Source organism: Anguilla anguilla, chromosome 14 (assembly GCF_013347855.1).
Source record: "Anguilla anguilla isolate fAngAng1 chromosome 14, fAngAng1.pri, whole genome shotgun sequence".
Classification (NCBI taxonomy): Eukaryota; Metazoa; Chordata; class Actinopteri; order Anguilliformes; family Anguillidae; genus Anguilla; species Anguilla anguilla.
The window spans coordinates 41,347,497-41,368,721 of NC_049214.1; the positions used below are offsets into that span (position 1 = coordinate 41,347,497).

Genomic DNA, 21,225 nt, shown 5'->3' on the forward strand with positions numbered 1-21,225 from the left:
TTACAAGCCCAGCTCCTTACCCACTGTGCTACACTCCGTCCTCCAGAGCATACTTTCACGCAGCACAATACTATGTAAGTACACTGTATAGGGCTATGTAACCACTGCCATGGAAAACCATTACATTGGGAGCTGACAATCTTCATCAAAATAATACTCATAAGGTAGACCTGCCAACCTCAGGAAAATATTTTGAGTACCACAATAGTCAGTGTAACGCTTAGTTCACATGCTTTCGCACCACTTCGCTTTGCACGCACACACAAGCCTTTCTTCATAATTTTAGTGTTGACTGTTAAAGTGATCAGGCAAAATTGTATAATTTGACCTGATTCTAAAATATCACTTGCAGTGATATTATGATACACTTGCAAGTCAAAAGTTTGAGTATGCCTGCTTAAAACTATTTTTTCATGATTAATATTTCATTATATGATATGTGTGCTTATACAAACTGATAACCATAAGTGAATTGCATTAAATTATTTAATAAAAATGGAAATATTTTGAATTTATTTTGTATATTGTAACATGTTTTCATTTTCAAGTATTTACAGAAACTTATGTTGCGATGTAAAACAGTCAATTATGAATAAAACCAAATTTCTGTTCATGATTTCCATCTTTATTTAATAATTAAATAATTGAATCAGCTTATATAGGCACACATCATATAGGCCTAATGAAAAAAAAGTATTCAATTGAAAAATTATCTGCATGGTGCGGAAGTTTTGAGGGGCGGAGGCACGGCCATTGCTCCTGATATTTTGCGAGGAACTTCTAGGGGGCATGGACTCGCTTCTTTTTAGTAGGTCTGCTGCTCTCTCTCTTTCCTTGTTAGTATTCTCGTCATCTGACGTCATGATTATTTTCTAACTGCAAGGCTGGTCGGATGACTGGCTGCAATAATAGGAATTATTTGCTACGTTAGCAGTCTTTAGTCAAACACCTTTGCAATGGTCACTTTGCTCCAACAGAGCGTGCGCGATTCAAAGTTTGAGCAAGGAGTCTTCGTAGCGTTTGAGTTACTGCAGCTAAATTACTCTATCAGTTATTCACACGTCTCGTAACGAGGCTAAATCGTATGCGAGCTACTACTACGACTAACTATATACACAAATTTATCTCATTAGGATATACCCCTTGAAATGTATCATCAAGTTACCGAACATGTTTTAACGTTTTATATGTTAACATTACGGTCACATTTTTGTGCTTGATTATTACTCCCCACTTCCCATTTTACCTCAGCAATGCAGCGTTACGCCTCGGTGGATAATAAAGTACCGCTGCGTATCAGTGGATGTTGAGTGGGTCGGCGAGGGGTTACAGAACCACAAGCACAAGGTCGTAGCATCTGGTTCAATCCGAGGGATGTAGTTTAAATACCGAATACATGTACGGTATTGATTTGTATTAATTGATTGTTTTCCGTAATTCAATTACAGTAATATATATATATATTTTTTTTTTTTTGCGTAGTTTCAGCTGGTATTTCGTACCTGCGTATTTTGAATTGCGTGGTTGATAGGCCTACACAAAATGCGAGCAGGTTGGCAGGTCTGATAAGGATACGTTTTCACCGTAACATTATACAGACATGCAATTCTTAGTAATGCCATCCCGAAAATGCTACCAAAAGCTTAAAAAGAGGACGACAGTAAAAGATGATAAACGCATAACTGTAGACATAAAAGGACGCTGCTTTTTCATTTGTGGTTTAAAAAAAAACTTAATGAAAGTTTCATAAGTTCAAAGTCAATTGCCCTCTGCCAATCTGCCAGTATGCTGTCTGCCCTGTGGTGAATGTATTGTTCTGTCATATCTGTTTGTATTGCATTAACTGTATTGTATTGGATGTTTTGCCATGTCTATGTTTGCATGTTAGAGGACCACAATGGAAATAAGCCCGTTATGTGTTTCTATCCTCGACAGTTTTTAAAGGATTGCTATCTGCTATGCAGTCTTGTTTTTAAACTGTCAAATACATTCAATTAACTGTGCAACAAGAATAGCCAGCAGGGAGGGGAAGACAGCTGAAAATGATGGGCAGGCTGTTCTGTTCTATGGACTATTACCTTACAGTCCATGGAACCGCACAGCCTGCTGCTCATCATTTTCAATGAGTGGTAGCCAGGAGGCACAGAGACTAGCAAGTGGAGCAGGAAGCAGGCTGATTCCCATAAAATTCCCTATACTGAAACTACAATGGTTGACGCGTGCAGACGGGCTAGTGTGGAAACTAGACCGACGGTTGCCTAAATACGACCATTGTTGTCGTTTCAATGTTAGCAACTTGCTTTTTTAAAACACATAACAGCTTCCAAATCCACGGTTGAGATATCAATGGGTGTCATTTTGTCTCGTATAAAACAACGTGAAACTCTCTTAGACATACGTTAACCACAGACCTTATTTTCGGCAGAAAACAAAATCCCTACCGGGAAAAAAACATCTGACGAGGGAACCCATGCGCTAAGGGCTGGGGAACAGTGGTTTACTTCAGGTGGGGAAGAAGGAAAAATGGAGGGAATTTTTCATTTTAGGGGAACACTGGAAGGGATACAGAGGTCATGAGTTTGATCCCCACGCGAGACATATATAAATCTGATTAAATCGATCATACTTACGATCTCTTTCTCTTTTGTTATTTTATACTTTATTATTTATATCTATGGTAAACTAATTTTATGTGTATTGTGTAAGAAAGTAGCCCTAATGTGTTCCCTTTGATTAAACAGTAAATGCTCTTTCAATAAACAATTAATATCTATCAACTATATAAGAAGTTATACACTTTTATTTAAATAACTTTGAAAAAATAAATGAGAAAACAGTATTGCTATTAAACAAATCGTAACCACAAATATAGAAGTATAGACAAAAATATAGCATGAGCAGATCTTATTAAATTTCAAAGTATCAATACAAAGGATTCATTTTTAACTATTCACAAGATTGACTTTTTAAGAAATGTTATATCCAAAAGATTTCATTAAAAAATAATATAAAATAATGAATGCATGAAAATTATTTTTAAAATGGTACAAACTAATTTTGCATTTCTTTTTAATGTCTTCCAACCACTTCGCCATGGTGTCTGTGTTTGGGCAGTATATTGTGCCTTTGTACTGGGTGTGCCTTGTTGCATAAGTTCTGAATTGCTTGCATTTTCTGCATGTATAAAACATTCAAGTTAACTTTGTTGTCATGGTAAAAAAAAAAAAATGCTGAGGGGTGAAATGATTTTCCAGCCAACCACAGCACCAAGACAGGTTAAGGTTGTAAATGACCTAAGATTCAGTGCCCATTCTTATGGCACTACTTATCATAGCATCTTAATCAGTTGCCTTGAGAAATGGGTTTGTCATTCCTACACTGTTCTAACCTGGTTCCGTCACTGGGAGAAACTTCTCCGTAAAAACATGTTTCAGACTGTATTAGCATTGATTATGGCATTGCACAAGGCAGTACTATAGTATACGATAAAGTATAAAATACCTTTATTGTGCTCCATTTATAATGCTTTCAATGGACAAAATAAATTGCCGGCATTACGTGAATTTTCACTATTATGCTGAAGACACACTGTACGTTTGTAGCTGTACGTTTCTGGAGAGCCAAGTGATTCAAATGCTCTCTGTGCGCTGACTTAATGCCTCTCATCTTTATGGGCAATAATTTATTCAAATTAAACAGGAAAGAAAGCTTAGGATTGAAAAAAAAAAACCTGGTTTCATCCTGTATCAGAAGTACATCTAACCAGTACAGAAAAAAGAAAATACAAAATGCTTTGTCGTAGGATCAGGGGATTTCATTTAGATACAAATATCCTCATTATTTCAAGCTTTGAACCATGTCTGTGCTGTATATAATTCTGCAGATAATGGGGTTTATTTCAGACAGGGGAGTTTTAAAAAGGGGTTTAACTACACCTCAAAATACACCTCAACTGCTATAAAAATTTGAATGTATCTAAACTACCAGAAAACTGCTGCAAAATGCAATTAAGCTGCGAGTTTAACTACAGGTAAACTAACACTGACACAAATAAGGAATTTGTCCTATAAATTTGGGATCATAAAATAGTTCATGGAGATTGAATTGTGAGTTCTAACATTTTTAAACAGTAAACTGTGTGATGATTGACTGAACATTTCACCATAAAAAACAATGAATTTGGGCTGTGCTAGAATAACAGGTTAAGCAAGGCAAACTAAAGCTGCAAAAACAGCCAGGAAACATCAAAATTTATACCATAAATTTTATTGATAGAAGGACCTGGACCAAATGTATGTATTGCACATAACAATACAGGTAAACTGTATAAAATGGAATTGGAAAATTATTGCTTCCCAAACCACAACCTTTGTGACCCAGACATTTTGTATCATAATATACGCAGACTGGCAAATGAGGTAAATCGGAACTGGGAGTGTGTGTGTGCATTCGTGCATGGAAGACCCGTATCTCAAACTTCTGTTATAATGCAAGCAGACAGGTGACAAATGAGGTATATGGAGTAAAGGTAATTGGAATGGGGAGTGTGCATGTGTGTATGCGTGGGAGACCCGTGTCCCAAACTTATGTTATAACGTAAGCAAAGCTGGCAAATGAGGTATATGGAGTAAATGTAACAAATAGGGAGTTTGCTTGTGTGCCTAGGTGTGTGTGTGTATGTGTGTGTCTGCATACATGTGTGTACCTGTATATGTATGTATGTGTGTGTGTGTGTGTATGCGTATGCGTGGGAGACCCATGTCCCAAACTTATGATGTTATAATGTAAGCAGACTGGTGATAAATGAGGTATATGGAGTAGATGTAAAGAATGGGGAGTGTGTGTGTGTGTGTGCATACATGTGTGCGTACATGTCTGTATGTGTGTGTGTGTGTGTGTGCATGTGTATGCGCGAGAGAGCCATGGCCCAAACTTATGATGTTATAATGTAAGCAGACTGGTGACAAATGAGGTATATGGAGTAACAAGTGGAATGGGGAGCGTGTGCCTGTAATTATGCATGTGCGTATGCATAAAAATATAGAGCTCAGTGTGGAAGCTCATGGGGCACCAGCTTGTAATGGGCACCGCAGGAGGGGCAGCGCTGGGGCTCCCCCTGGTGGAGCCAGAACCACGCCACAACCGTGTTGTCCTCTTCACCTGCATGAGAAGGGGAGACGACCTTGTTTAAAAGAAATAAGTCTCAGCAAGAAATTCCAGCAAGAAATTTCATCAACTAGAGTATGTGGGTTGTGAGGATGAAAAAAGGCCATGTTTGGAAGTGTAAATTGTTGGTGTTTTGTTAACAGAGCCACAGGAAGTGAATTCTCATATCTAATACCACACCAGGGCTCAGGAGTCGCAGAAATAAAGCCAGGCCCGATTGAGACTATGCGTAATCATACGCTTGTACATTGCTGCACATTGCAGGCATACGATTCAGCCTAGAAGGAACACCAGCTGTGAAAAAAATGGAATTTCATGTACACAGCATATATTTTTCCCCCTTTGATCTGACAAAGATCATCTATCAAAGGTCACTTCAGTTTGACCTTGGCGGGAGCACAGGTCAAATTGGACAATTAAAAAAAAAAAAACAATGAAATATATCATCACACAAGACAATCCGCAGGTGAACTCAGAGGGGGTGAATCAAGTAGCGTAATTAGAGAAAGCTCAAACTTACAGACACAACCAACAATTCTCTTGTTGGTGATGGAAGGGACCAAGTGAGGATCCTCTAAAGACCCTGCATACTCCTTAGGCTTCAGCATGTTGTAGGGGTCCTGAGACAGTGAAATACACCATCAAAATACAGGTCAAAACAGATGACATTTTTGCAGTGATGACACAGGTATTTGCAATTTGAAATGTGGAAAATTAATTGCTCAATTGTCTAAACCAAAACTCTGCATTGCTACAAGAAAAATATTTTTAAAATTTTGTGTATGTCAAGCAGTCACCGTAGCTATATAGTATACTGCATAGAAGACTACATTCCATGGCTAATGCAAAGCTAACAAAAGGTCTTGGGATTTTAATACACACAGTGCCATCTCTCATTGCCCGCATAACAATCTTCTCCATGCCAGTGGCTTGTTCTTCGTCAGTTGGAATACCTGTAGAAAAGTTGACTCAATGAGGCTGTTGGTAAGTTTCAGAAAAGTCACATAAAGACTACAAATATACTCTCACTCACTAAATGAACTAGTTAGCTAGGAACCTAACCATACACCTAGAAGCCACATTTGGTCAGCTAGTCAGATAAGGAGTTCTCAGCCTTTTTTAGACCAATGCAGCCTATCCTATGTTCAGGTCTCATGGTGCCCCCCAACAGAAAATTGAATTGTCAGCCCTAAATGGAGGCCACTATTTGTTGCTGTTAGTCATATTCTCTGAAGTTTCTATTATTATTTCTATTATTATTATTAGTAGTAGTAGTAGTAGTAGCAGCAGCATCATTATAAGTAGTATAAATAAATAAATAAATAAATAAATAATCGCTGCAAGCAGTGATGTTGGGGCCTAAGAACCAAGGGTGAGCAGTATAACCCATTGGGGGTACTTGAACTGCAAACCTAACCCAAATACCATAAATACCAACTTGGGTGTGTATTAAATGTACAGTAGTAATAATTCTTGAAAAATTGCAATATTTCAGTGATGTTGTAATGTGTGGCAGTGACATCAAATTCATGCATGCCAAATTTATTTATTTAACCTGTTGCCTTGATGTTATACCCACTAGCTTCCTTAAAACAGTTTTGAGCAGCCTGGTGAAAGAACTACTACTTATAAGCCGCGTTTCCACAGCAGGAACTTTCCCCAGGAACTAGAAACCTTTTTAGGAACTCAGTTTCCACTACAGGGACCAGGGTCTAAAGTTCCAGGGACTTTATTTTACCCCAAAAAATTCCCTGCTCGGGGGATAGTACTTTCCAAAAGTACAGGAACTTTTGGGGTGGGGAGCAAACGATGAACATTTCTGATTGGTCAAGTACTCGCAGCATTTTATTTCAACCGCCATTTTTAAAAATCTGCAGCCGCAAACCAAATTATTATTTTCTAAATAATAACTTGAATTCAAACTTTTATGAAAAAACGTTTTGTCAAGGTAAAAAAATAACAGACAATTACAGTAACTGTTTATTTTGCTTTTTCAAGCTCCCATAATTTTTTTTATTTTTTTATTTTATTTTGTGATTCTCCAATTCCACAAAAAGACCAGACTAGACGGACTCTTTATGGTGCATGGTTCGCATTTGGAGGGCACACTTCAAGTATTTAGCTGCTCCGCTAGCAAATTTGAAGGAATCTAAAAAAGATGAAAGCAAACGGTGGCTGTACCACTGCAATATTAAATTTTAATTTTCACACTAGTCCGAGTTTTAATTCTATTTATTCTTGTCATTTTGCGATATGGAAATGATGATGAGTGTCGAATTAATAAATTCAACAGCAAATTGTTTAGGACGTTTGCATGTTTTCTGCTATAAATGTTGTTACCAGTTATTTGTGAAATGTGAACGCCTCGGATGTCAAGACATGAAAGTGAATGTTCGCATAAAAACATAAGGAATGTGTTTGAGAGGATATATAAAACAGTTACAATATTGGCCTGTTATATCCTGTTTGTCGCATAACAATGGTCCAAGTTGAACTACCAATGAGAGTTTTGCTTGACAACGGTAAAATAATATGCCCAAACAGCCGCGGAAGAATATTTCAATTTCAGGTGATTAAGTCGATAAAAATCAATAAATACTAAAGTAAACATATAGTCATTGTTGGTAACCCGTTGTATAAGTGGAATAAACCCCTCCGGGCTGTCCCGTTATTGGAATATAATGTACTTCGGTGGTTGTATGGGGTTACAGAAGAAATCATACGACAGATAGACTGACGACGATGTTGCTTTTTCACACGTCATCGGATTCATTTGCCTAATCTTCGTGGGTCTTTAGACAGCGGTGGAAACGCAGACAACAATGGGCTGAAGGAACCTTTTAGTTCCTTGAAAAGTAGTTCCTGGGACTAAAAGTTCTGGGTACTTTGGGTGGAAATGCGGCTATAGTGAACAACTCTCTCCAATCTGTCATTTTTCCAAAGGCTTTGAAAACTGCAGTCGTTAAGCCTCTCCTAAAGAAAAGCAGTCTTGATGCTACTGTATTGAATAACTATCGGCCTATATCAAACTTACCGTTTCTAGGTAGTTATTGAAAAAGTTGTTCACCAACAACTTAGTAACTTTTTAACGTTGAACAATTGCTTTGATAACTTTCAATCAGGATTTCGGCCCCATCACAGCACTGAGACTGCACTCATAAAGGTACTAAATGACATTCGCCTGAATAATGACTCAGGCAAAGTCTCTGTTTTAGTACTGTTGGATCTTAGTGCTGCTTTTGACACTGTGAGCCATACAATTCTATTACAAAGATTAGAAAACTTGGTGGGACTCTCTGGAACTGTCCTTAAGTGGTTCAATTCACATCTTCATGACAGAAAGTACTTTGTCTCCATTGGAAACTGTCCCCGAGCCGATGGACATGTTCCACAGGGGTCCATTTTGGGACCTCTCTTGTTCAATCTCTATATGCTTCCTTTAGGCCAAATCATACAAAATAATAAAGTTTATGGACCTGTTGAATCTCTGTGTCACTGCATCGAACAAATCAATGACTGGATGCGGCAAAATTTTCTCCAATTAAACAGAGATAAGACCAAGATCATTGTCTTTGGAGCACAGAAAGAAAGACAGAATGTCGGCTCCCACCTTGACTCCCTGTCTCTCATTACTAAGAGTCAAGCCAGAAATCTTGGCGTTATCCTGGACTCTTATTTAAATTTCAATAGCCATATCAAATTGGTAACTTCGTCAGCTTACTACCATCTAAACAATACTGTAAGAGTCAGAAGAATACTGCCCAAGCAAGACCTAGTAAGGCTTCCAGTAGATTGGATTAATGCAATGGTCTATTTACAGGGCTTTCAAAAAAGCTCTTCGGGAACTCCAACTTATTCAGAACGCCGCTGGCAGGGTCCTGACGAAAACTAGGACATACGACCACATTACACCAGTTTTAAAATCCTTACACTGGCTACCAGTCACTCACAGAATTGATTTCAAAATTTTGCTGCTTGTCTACAAATCACTCCATGGCTCTGGGCCCAAATACATCTCTGACATGCTTGTGCCATATGAACCTTCTATGACCCTTAGGACATCTGGTAAATGGTAAATGGACTGCATTTATATAGCACTTTTATCCAAAGCGCTTTACAATTGATGCATCTCATTCGCCAGAGCAGTTAGGGGTTAGGGGTTAGGTGTCTTGCTCAAGGACACTTCGACACGCCCAGGGCGGGGTTTGAACCGGCAACCCTCCGACCGCCAGACAATCGGTCTTACCTCCTGAGCTATGTCGCCATCTGGGGCTGGCCTACTGGCTGTCCCAAGAGTTAGAACAAAACACAGTGAAGCAGCGTTTGTCTAATATAATCTCCCAGATTATATTAGACAAGCCCCCACTTTTAAGTCAAAGCTAAAAACTTTCCTATTTTACACTGCCTTTTCTATCCTGTAATGGCTAAAAACTTTTCAGCTTAGCTTTTAAATAGCCTTCATTTTAAATTGTTTTTGTTCAGTATCCAAGCTCTTTTATCTTTCTACTTCACTTGATTTGAACTGCACTAGTTTACTTCTTAAGTTTTTTTTTTTTGGTGTCTCTTGTCTGTACTTTTGTCATTTGTATGAAATGTGCTATACAAATAAAGCTGCCTTGCCTTGCGAGTAGGATAAACATTGTCAAAAAACAAAATTTCATTTCTTTAAAAATTCAAAATGCCAGAAAATCCAATATGGCAGACTTTATGGATTCTATGAGCAAATTAATTCAGGATGAGGAAGTATTCATGTAGAAAAATCTGGTGCATGTAAGTGAAATGGGATGGCTGTTTTTAAAAATAACAAAATAAAAAACAATACAAATAAAATTGAATAGAAAAAGTCAATTTCAGTTGGGCTTAACTGCGTTTAAAAAAAAAAAACTGAAATACGTCTGATGACACTGAGAGGGTTATGTTAAAGTTAACCAAATAATATTTTCTAAAGTACGCACGTGTTATTTTCTTTAAAAGTTCCATCGAGTAACATGGTTATTATCAACAGGTGTGCTGTCATCTGGTTGCTAATGAAAACTAACTAGCTAGCAAACAGTTTTCTAATGGAGTAATCGCTAGATAAAAATTACAGAGGCAGCCATTACACTGCAAAATGGACACGTTCACATGACATTGGCCTATCAGAGAAATAACTATGGGCTGTGGAAAAAGAGCCATTTTGAGAAGGAAGTTTATTTCATGGCCTATACCATAGTGATATACAAGAACTGGAGACAACTTCCATTTACCAGTTCCATGGATTCCTATGGGAGCTGTTCAATGGTACATGAAGCCAATTCTTGGATGCAGCCATGTTTGACTATGGGCTTTTGGCACCAGTGCATCCGCACTGGGTACCTAAATGTGAAGGATCATGGTAAAAACAGAGAAATGGCGTTAACCCGTGGGGGTGTGCTCCGTATTCATCAGATGAACTGTGGCTTTGTGGCTAGCTACAGGATTTTTTCTGACAAGCCCATTTCTAATGTGATTTCTAACATTTCTGCACGTTAAACTAATAAAGGCAGTCAATATTTTTACAGAAGCTGTGGGGAAAAAGAAGAGCTGGGTGTTCTCCTCACACTGTTGAATACTTCTTCAAAATATACACTTCACAGAGTCTGATGCAACTGGATTTATTGCAGGTAATTCAAAGATAACATGCAAGAACCCGGGCTGATCAATACAAACTGTCTCAAAGCATTCCACAAGACGCTTCACAGAAAACACATAAGACAGACGCACACACACACACACACACAGACAAGGCACACACACACACACACAGACAGGACACACAAGACATACAAGACATTCAAGACATACTCCACTCCCCTGGGGCTGAACACTCCCTTTTATCCTATTTTAGCTCCTCCTGTTGTGGAGCTCAAGCTTGGACTGTCCCTCATGCTTACATAATTTTACTTTACTCTTTTCCCACACATCATTGTTTCTCATTTTTCAGACACCATTATTTATCAGCCCCTTCCTTCCTTTTTTTAAAAAAATGATAGTGCTCGTCTCCCACTTGAATCTCCCTCCCCCTTCTATCATAAATCACATATTCTGACAATACATATTCCGGAAAAGGCAGAAGCTTCCGTTAGTTCCACAGATGTGCTTGTATACAGCTTAATTAGCAGGGCAGAAATCATGTGTGCATTACGTGTTTGTTCTAATCGCACCTATTTTAGTATGAAGTGCTTCCCTGCTGCCGGTTGTTAATCTTATGGCTAAGGTCGACCTTGGTCCACCTGCATCCTTCCTCTTTTGCTAGCCGGATGATACGTCAGGGAGGAGACAGCTAGTGCTCATTAATACATTCCTTTCTCATGTACACTGGGCCTGTGCTCTCTAACTACATATCTTTCCCAATGCAATGGGCTTGTGTTTTTTGAGTACATGTATATTTATTTCCCACAAAGCATTCGCCAAGACTGTACACTGCATTAGCTAGCTAGCTAGATAGATACATTATGTGGCGACCCGGGGTAGCTAGCTAGGCAGCTAACTACGATTGCTGTCGCTGGCGCCATGTAAATACTTGCTTGTGTATAGCTGTGTGTAGCTAGGTGTAGTTAGCGTGCTTTTGTGTGTTAAAAGTGTAGGTATCCGTGTTACGTGTGCTTGTACAGTTTTGTTGTGTATAGCCTCTCTTGTAGTTGTTGTTGAGTTTCCCCCGTGTTCCTTGCCCCTCGTCTTGTGTGTGTCGGAGTCTTCCATTATATCGACTGGGCCTGTTGAATGCCTGTTAGGTGCGTGAGAGAAAGCAAAATTACGTAAAATTTTGATAAATTAGTCTTATGTATTATTTTATATTTATATTGTCATCTTTGTAAATGACGTTTATCATCTTCATCATCACCACTTCACCTTAATCAGCACCATAGCATCATTTGAAACATAATTTAAGAGCAAATTAAATATAGCCCATTATCATTTTTAAATTTATTTGGCCAGGGTAAATTCCTAGTTTTGAATGGACTTCAGTGGGGAAATTTGCTTTTTGGCACCAGTGCCCTACTAAACTGCAATACAATGAGTAACCACTGGAGTTTATGAGCTTCAAGTTGAATGGCAATCCCTGGTCCCCTGGTCAATACATAGTTTGTCTTCACCATGTAATCTCCGGCACTTGAACTTGTATTTCATTGGTTATCAAGGGGTGCCCCAAGGCAGTCCAACAGCACAGTCAAGTAATTGAGTACTAACTGAGACATTTATCAGAACAATTTGTTGATCTAGTATGGGGAGAGTCAGTAAGGAAAGTGAACGTGGATGTAAGTTTAAATGCTACGAAAAGCATGTCTGAGCCAGCGGTCCTCTCTCGATCCTGGAGAGACACAGGGTCTGCTGGCTTTTGTTGTTACTCAGCACCCGAGTGGCACGATAATTGAGCAGTTAAAGCAGCTGAATACACAGTTAACTCAGCCCACCTGGTTTATTAGGTCTGAACTGGTCGCCGATCTTAAGGAAAAATAAAAACCAGATGACTCTGGCTCTGCAGTACCAGGACTGAGTATTACTACTGTAAAAAAAAAAAAACACATGCATAAAAGGCAGTGGTGTCCAATCTTATGCAAAAAAGGGCTGATGTGGCAGCAGGTTTTTGTTTTAGTTCAGCACTAAGTCACCTGATTAATATGAACCATATGAATATTTGCACTGCAAATAATTACGACTGATATTAAGTGTTAAAGACTGATATTAATTATGTACTTCTGCAAGTGGCCCCACCACAAGATGGCTGCCAAGGTCTGGAAATAGAATTGCTGATGAGCTCTGATGTATTTCCAAATTCATCAAACTCACTCCAGAGCAATTAGGTGCCAAATGTTCACACTGTAATTAATATAAGCAGGCAATAACATTTTTTTTGTTTTTTTATAAAACAGAAAAGAAAAAATCATGATCAAAAATCACAAGTACAAATTGCGCTGACTAGGTGCAATGATCTCTGATTGGTCAAGAACAAAACTGATGGAATTTGTATAACAGGGTCACAAGACAACCACAGTAGCTCCACAGCTTCATCACAAGGCCTAGGTCCACTGTAGTTTCAGTTTAATCTCCAAATCACCTAGCTACACAAGTTAACTGGCACATAACTTACAGCGAACTACCTCACTACTTAAAGTTCACTCAGAGTTTAGTTCTCTAGCTTAGTTAGCTAGCGGCAACTGTCACTGTGCTATAATTGTGTGCATAATAACACGGTTTTAAATGCTTTTACATGTGTAATATGTCTGAGGAAAGACTTCAAATCTCAAGTTAAGTGTTGTTCAACTGTGTAGCAAGACGAAAAGTATCGTATCGATATCAGCAGATTTACTTTATATGCTTTAGTCTACATTTACAGATTTCAGCTTGTTGGCTAAATAGGTATGAGCATGCTTTATTCACAAAGCGTAACATTACCCAGCGTAATGGTGAGCAATGTATTCCAATGTTAAATAACAGCCTGTCGACATGAAAGTTAATCAAATAGCTAAAAAATGTATTTTAGTAATGTTAGCAAAGGGTCACCTACTCACTTCAAACACACAAGTTTTTTAAATATTTAATTTCTTTGATTTGGAATGCACTGCTTCATTAACAATGCACAGCAGGGCAGTCCCTCCTTCCCCAGAAAGTGTAAAAGACCATCCAACAAGAAGGGGCCGGGAGTTTGGTGGCAAAATCTGAACAACCGAACCACCTAACAAATAAAGTTGATGAGGCAATTGCGTTTGTGTTATATTGTTAGGAAAAAGTGCCACTTGATCAGAGACCTAGACAGGGCTAGCCTAGAGGTTTGTGCGCCTGATGGCATTTTGGAGGAGTAGCTCCCTGACTAGTTTGTTTAAAAAAATTTGTTTTGATACTCAGGTTCAGGTTCAGGTTACTTTATTTGTACTCGTAGGTAGATTTGGTTTGCAGTAGAGTCTTCCATCTTGACACAATTTAAAAACAACACAGACAGTAGACAAACATAATAAAATAAATAAAAATACTCAAAATTCAAATCATTACTAAAACCATTAAAACTAAAGATAAAATAAAATAAATAGATAAAATATCAATCTGTGCAATGTTGCTACCACTTGTTCATCTGAGTGATGGCTGCTGGAACAAAGCTATTTTTGTACCGCTTTGTTCTGTCTGCTTCTGAGGAAGACTCTTTGGGAAACACCTGCAAACCTGCTTCTCCATCAGTGTGCTGCCTTGCCCTTGGGTGCATTTTCTTTTTTCCCCCTTGTTGGTCACTTGTTTGCGTGTGTTTTAATTTCACCTAAACTTATAAGTGGAAAGGAGAAACAAGCCATAACAGCATTGGTCAGGCATACTGGAGGCACAGGGACATCTTCCTCTCAGCCAGTAAGGGGGGGGGGGGGGGTCTGCCTTGGTAGATGGGAGGATGTTTTGTGTGTGTTTTCTTTTATTGAATTTATACACACACCTTTACACCACACAACATACACTAGTTTAGGATACAAACCCTAAGCCATAAGAGTCTAGCTTTAGATGTAGGTCACACTTTCAGATTATTGCTAACCAGCTAGGTGGCTGGCCAAGTTTACTCTGCACCTGTAAATTTATAGCTTGTAACAGTAGCTATATATTTTAGTAACTATTGATTTCTTATTTTTTCAAGTTTCGCAATGGCATTTTGGAATAATAATAATGCTGAAAACGAAGTGTCAGAATGCAGTAGTCTTACGTGCCGTGATTTAATTTCTTAAACCCCCCGTTAGACACCAGCATCTAAAAATAGCACCCTCTTAATTAGTGCACCCCTTTGCGCACATACCAAATCTGGCCAATCCTTGCCCATTTAGGGGGTATCCTACTTAAAACTTTATAACTCCAGCTGTGAGCATCACAGAGACTTGGAAAATGGCTTAAATGAAGCAAGACATTTGCACCATTTAAAATACTAAAATTTGATTATATCTTAATTTAAGAAATAAAGTGCCACACATGCAATTGTCTAGGCAAAAAATCTAAAATGGATTTGCTCTTTTTTAGTTTACTATGAAATACTGAGAGATTGAATAGATTGATAGGAACTATACATGTCCTGGATCAAAAACTCCTTTAGGAACTTGATCACAAGTGCGTCAAATCTAAGGGTGGATACGCAGAACTAGGGCTGCCACTAATTTTTCTACTGATTAATCTATCGACTATTTTACCAATTAGTCAATTAATCTAAACAATTAATTTTCCTCCAAAAAATCTAATTGACCATTTCATTTAAGTGCCTTTTATTTTGACAACAACAAACTGTATATGCCATTGTATAATGCAGCACAAAACAAAATGTAAACAAAGGTTTACATATTAAAGTGCAAAACTGTAAGTTTAAACTGGCAACTCCAACATGATAAAAATAATGTTGGAGAAAAAAAAAGGCTTATTATTTAAGTCAGTAGTGCAACTCCAAAATAAATCCAAGTTTCTATTAAACCCATTATCAAAGTAAAAAAAAAGTTAGGTCTGCATATTAAACAAAGTGCAACATGTTTAGCGTGTAAGGGACAATGGTGTCCAGCTCAAAGTCCAACTCAAATATTGGAATCAAACGTCTGTTAGACATGTGTTGTAATGTAAGAATGTCAACATGTCCACATGTTCTGGACTTTAGGCTCTCTTTTCTTGGAAACCTTTCACTGCTAACTAATGCTAACATTACAGTGTGATATATCCACATTATATAATACCACTACCCTATTTAAAGACACTCAATTTAAAAAAATAATGTATATAACCAAAATATTTTGAGCAGTAATACTTACATAGCAATGATGAAATTGTATCTGTGTTCAGTAGAGACAGAGACAGTCAATCAATGACAGTTCTATCCACTTCTGTTTTGCTCCAGAAAACAATGTCAGATAGGTCTATAAGCAACCATATGGCTTAGCTATGCCCAGAAGTCCTCAATAATAAATAGTATTTTCCAAGACATTACGAAAAATCGTTGACAACGTTAGGTGCAGCGTCTTATACTGCTACCTCAGAGTGAATACAATGATTTAAAAAAATTGGCGGTTACGCTGACCTATAAAACGCTATTCCAAAAGCAAGATTAAACATGTACATCATTAGAAACCTTATACTTTCACCTACTGAATAAAAGAATTGTCAATCAAACCAGACTGTACTAAAAAGGGCCGACCAATGACTGGAGCCAAAAACGACTGACGTCATGCACACAGCAATTACGTAGTGATATTGAAGAAAAACATTTTAGAAGCGTTTTAGAAATCAAAAAGGTAAATTCATTAAAAAATTTAAAAACGATGTGTCGGTTTAAAATATTGATGTCGATGCATTTTCAGCATCCACGTCATCGATTACATCAACTAATTGCGGCAGCCCTAAGCAGAACTACTAAAGATCTATGAATCAAAAAGTAAGCAGTGTACCCAGTGTCTCCAAATTTATCCAAAATGTCTAAATTATGCATTGCTGTAAATCACAACATAAGCATGCATTTCACTACAAATCAACTGATTGACTGAAGAAACTCACTGCATCATTTTCAAGTGGGAATTACAAGCTTTCCGTCAGTACAGTGGCTTAAAATGGGGCGACATAGCTCAGGAGGTAAGACTGATTGTCTGGCAGTCGGAGGGTTGCCGGTTCAAACCCCGCCCTGGGCGTGTCGAAGAGTCCTTTAGCAAGACACCTAACCCCTAACTGCTCTGGCGAATGAGAGGCATCAATTGTAAAGCGCTTTGGATAAAAGCGCTATATAAATGTAGTCCATTTACCATTTACCATCCATAAAATATCTAGGGGTACTGAAACATATCCAAAATCTCTCCAAAAATTAATAAAATGTTTTTTGTTCATTATAAAGTATATACATGTGCCCCTTATTAAGGTTTAAGGTGAAACATTGATATCAGATTTTAAAAAATTATGCAAAAACATTATCACACTATGCGGTACAGTACCTAAATGTGTAATCATTAACTCTCATGTGTTTTTCTGTGACCAGTATGTGATGTTTTCTTGTATGGGGATGGTATGACAACAATATACAACCATCCACCACGTTTTCCAGTTGAGGTCACATCCGGTACATACATTAAACACAAACTACTTAGCAACCCACGAATGCTTACGTTACAGTGTGAAATATCCTCATTCTAAAATACCACTAACCTATTTAAAGACACTCAATTAAAAAAATTAACGTATATAACTGAAATATGACACAAACGTAAATAATTAAATACAAGCCGTAATATGTACATCTTTGCACATATCCCAGCTAGACTTCACATTTTCCTCCTCATCTGAGCACTGGCTAGAGAATTTTCTTTAGCCATGTTGATGAATTGGCAAAATTAGTAAAATTTTCCAAAAATTTGCTAAAGCTAATTCTCTGGGGAGTTGGTCAGAAGAGGAGGAAGCATGTCCTGCCAGGAAACCAATGCACATGGCAAAGATGTAGGTTGTACTGCTTGTAACATTGCAATTATTCACATCATTTTTTTGATAGTTAAATTCGCATTGGTCATAATGCCCAGCATATATGTATTGGGCATTTGGAGGCTAACTAATAGGCCTGTCAGTTGTGGGGCAGTTGGTAGCGTACCCTGGGTGCAAGTCCAGTGGCTTGTAGTGGCCTGCTTTGTTAGGATTCACACCATTCACAATGAAATCGAGTGTCTTTCAACAGGTTTGCATTATTCTGTTATGTAGGCATTTCATGTACTGGTGGCAGTCATGTGTTATGTATAATGCACCAGTTTACTGTGAAGCTAGAACTTTGCTAACATTTTTCTGATGGTGGAATATTATTTTATTGTAATGTTATTATACATAATGTGGGGTATTCATATCTCCACGGGCTATACTTGTCACTTGTCACAGTGCGTGGAAAATACTCATTCAAATTTATTTTGTGCTGATATGTGATATGGGGAGGAACAGTGGTGCAGTGGGTAGCACCGTTGCCTCACAGAAAGAAAGTTGTTTCCGTGTGGGGTTTCCTGTGTCCGCGTGGGTTTCCTCCCACAGTCCAAAGACATGCAGGTTAGGCTACTGCCCATAGGTACGAGTGTGTGAGTGAATGGTGTGTGTGCCCTAAGATAGGCTGGCAGTCTTTCCAGGGTGTATTCCTGCCTCCAGCCCAATGCATGCAGCGACAGACACTCCCTGCGACCCTGACCAGGAATAAGCGGGTATAGATAATGGATAATGATTACATATTTAGGAATGTTTACCTGTGTGCCACAATGTTTTTACAATTTATTTTTCAATGTTTCTTCTTAAACCATAAGGGTAAAAAAAACATTTTATTCACTTTTGGAGAGGTTTTGGGACCCCTAGATATCTCAGACCCCCATATTGGGGAGAAATATACATTATTATGATTTACAGCAATGCAAAATTTAGACATTTTTAATAGATTTGGAGACCGTATGGGAACACCAGGGTACAGTGCTAACTTTTTGCTTCTGCTTTAGTAGTTCTGCATATCAGCCTCAGATTTCTCACACTTGTGGTCAAGGAATTTATGATTCAGGACAAGTATAGCTTTATCTGTTATATATGCGTGATCTCTCAGGATTTAATTTCAAACCGGAAAAACTTTTTGCATTTACCCCAAGATAATATTTGTAATTAATTAATTGTGAATATACTTTTATCTAAGTGAGTATTGTAAATGGTACTAGTGTCGCCCTTCATTTAAGCCATCAAATCACATGTGGAGTTATAAAGCCATAAAAGCCCTAAATGAGAGAGGCCTGGGGGGTTGGCGTTACCATTAATGTTAAACCATCAATCATATAGACAAGTAACATCAACAGCTGAACAGATTACCCAACAGTTGCAGCCATGACTAATCCAGTGGTGGCTAACGAGCTAGCTATTTTAGCCGATTAGTTCATAATCGTTACACTACCTAAAATACTCCAACCCAAACAGCAACCGGATATTAGATATTCACTTCTCTAAATTATTCTATGCCGGTATTATGTTACCGGGCTTTAACTCAAGGTAGGCTACAGGTATAATTAGCAAGCGTTAGATAGCAAACTGTTAGATAACTAGTCTTTTCCTGCCCTTGAAAAACACTACCGATTTTAGGGACGTATATCCGCTGGTCTGTCCTGCAGCCAGAGAAACGTAGTCTACGCAACCCGACTTACCTCCGGCAGACATGCCGCGGGTAAAAGCCGGGACTGCTGCCCGGCACGTTCCTGCGGCGCGTACTGACAACCTAAAGAGTAACCTTGCAGCCATTCTTCTCGCAATGTTCTTTTTCTTCTTCTTAGGGTTTTATGGCGGTTGGCAACCAACGTTTCTGAGCATTACCGCCACCGACTGGAAAGGAGTGTGGGATTGAATGGTGTGTCGTTCGTAAACGAATTTTTTTGGTGAACGAAAGGAACGTACTCGCCTCCGTTTGTGGATATGTTTCTTTTGTTCAGCTCTCAGTAGTTTAAATCTGAAGAAAACCACGTTTTCAACGTACAAAAATATCAAGTTATTCACTGTTACGTCCCTCCGCCTCAGGTGGGGGCGCTGGCCGTTTGGACACGTGTGTGTCTTGTTACAGTTAATTGAGAGCACCTGTGGCGGTGCCCTTTTAAGAAGCCTGGATTCGGCTTCTCAAGAGATGGGACTTTTTCTCCTCACCTCTCGACCACGGCCGGGTCTTGATTTTATCTGGTGTTTTGCAGCTATTTTAGTATTTCTTTTTGTAATCAAATAAAGTTATTGGTTAGTTTTGGGAAACCTTGGTGTCGGCATCGCTTATGTTTGCGGGGGCTTGAGAGCAACCGTAACATTCACACATACAAAGCGCTGTCCATACGTCATTCACACATGCAAATCTAGGCCTGCCACTAAAAGTACTGATATAAAAATTAGGCCAAATTACAAGAAGCAATATTTCCAAAGAAGCTAATTAGACCTGGCTAATTAGATAATTGGTTAGGAATTAGATAATTGGCCCGGCTAATTGGACCCGGGAACAGGGGTGGCTGCACCTGTGCGTAGTGAGGCAATCAGTGCGCACAGGTTAAATCTGCCATCCCCACTCACACAAAGGGAGAGCCTCTCGGTCATGACAGAGGTAACATCTGCTCTTTGGCTGTACCATCTTGCCACCCTTGAAAATAAACGTGGGCTGTTTGAACATCTCCCTGTGTCTCTGTGCTGGAGGGACCCTTGGAAAGCCACTTCGGTGGCCTGTGGCAGGCTTGTTTGCCACACACCCATAAAGTAATCCTGTTTTTATTCCCCACATGTAGAACTTTACATTTAGTTATATTTAATTTAATTTGCCAGGTTTCTGCCCACTTCTAGATTCTGTTTAAATCTTCTTGGATTACTTCAGTAGATTCCAAACAGTTGGCTTAACCTCCCAGTTTTGTATCATCTGCAAATTTAACTAGTGTACTTTCAATGTCCGTGTCAAGGTCATCTATGTAAATATGTCAAGGTCATTTGTGTAAATGACGGTATGATCAAGGTTTACCGTTTATCACTGGCGCTTTGCTATATAAATACAATTTTTTTAAAAACAATTGCTGAGACAAACATCGTGGTGGAACAATTCTAACTATAACAGGCCGACACCATGAGAAACCCAACACAAATCCCCTTGAAAAGCACTGTATGTGCTCACTCATTTGACTGGCACCTAACAAGCCTTCATTTACAAATTTATCAGCAATCTCCTTAAATTTCAGCTTCCGAGGTGGCAACTTGTCTGCCCTTCTCTTCAGCTCCATTTTCTGTTTTCTCTTTTGAGATCCACTTTTTGTGTTTGTGTTTATACAAATTTTTTATATGCTTAGAAGCAGCTAGGACTCCTCTTTGCTCTCTTCCTCAGCTAGCTAGCTGACCGTACAATTTGACCAGCAAAACTATAGCGAACAGTTGTGACAAACAGACACTTGATTACATACACAGACATATTTCCCAGAAATCTTTGTATATCAGAAGATAAGAGTAGTACCAAAAGAAATGACCACAAATTACTTAGCTGAATAGTTTAAATGATTTTTTTCTGCAGAATGGGTATATAGGCTACGTTTGGCATGATCATAG

At 38.5% G+C, this 21,225-nt stretch overlaps 1 protein-coding gene and 1 long non-coding RNA gene across 2 annotated transcripts; both read right to left on the reverse strand.

The window, feature by feature from the left end:
* Nucleotides 1-4,248: 4,248 nt before the first annotated feature.
* zgc:86599 (uncharacterized protein LOC415253 homolog) lies at nt 4,249-19,593 on the reverse strand. Its single transcript, XM_035390536.1, has 4 exons — nt 19,317-19,593; nt 6,049-6,119; nt 5,687-5,786; nt 4,249-5,160 (listed from the first exon to the last, which is right to left on the reverse strand). The coding sequence occupies exons 1-4, from the start codon at nt 19,408-19,410 to the stop codon at nt 5,048-5,050; spliced, it is 378 nt and encodes a 125-aa protein (XP_035246427.1). The 5' UTR covers nt 19,411-19,593; the 3' UTR covers nt 4,249-5,047.
* On the reverse strand, nt 11,168-15,935 carry LOC118212558. Its single transcript, XR_004762269.1, has 2 exons — nt 14,344-15,935; nt 11,168-11,911 (listed from the first exon to the last, which is right to left on the reverse strand). It is a non-coding gene; the product is annotated as an uncharacterized LOC118212558 (long non-coding RNA).
* Nucleotides 19,594-21,225: the final 1,632 nt, after the last annotated feature.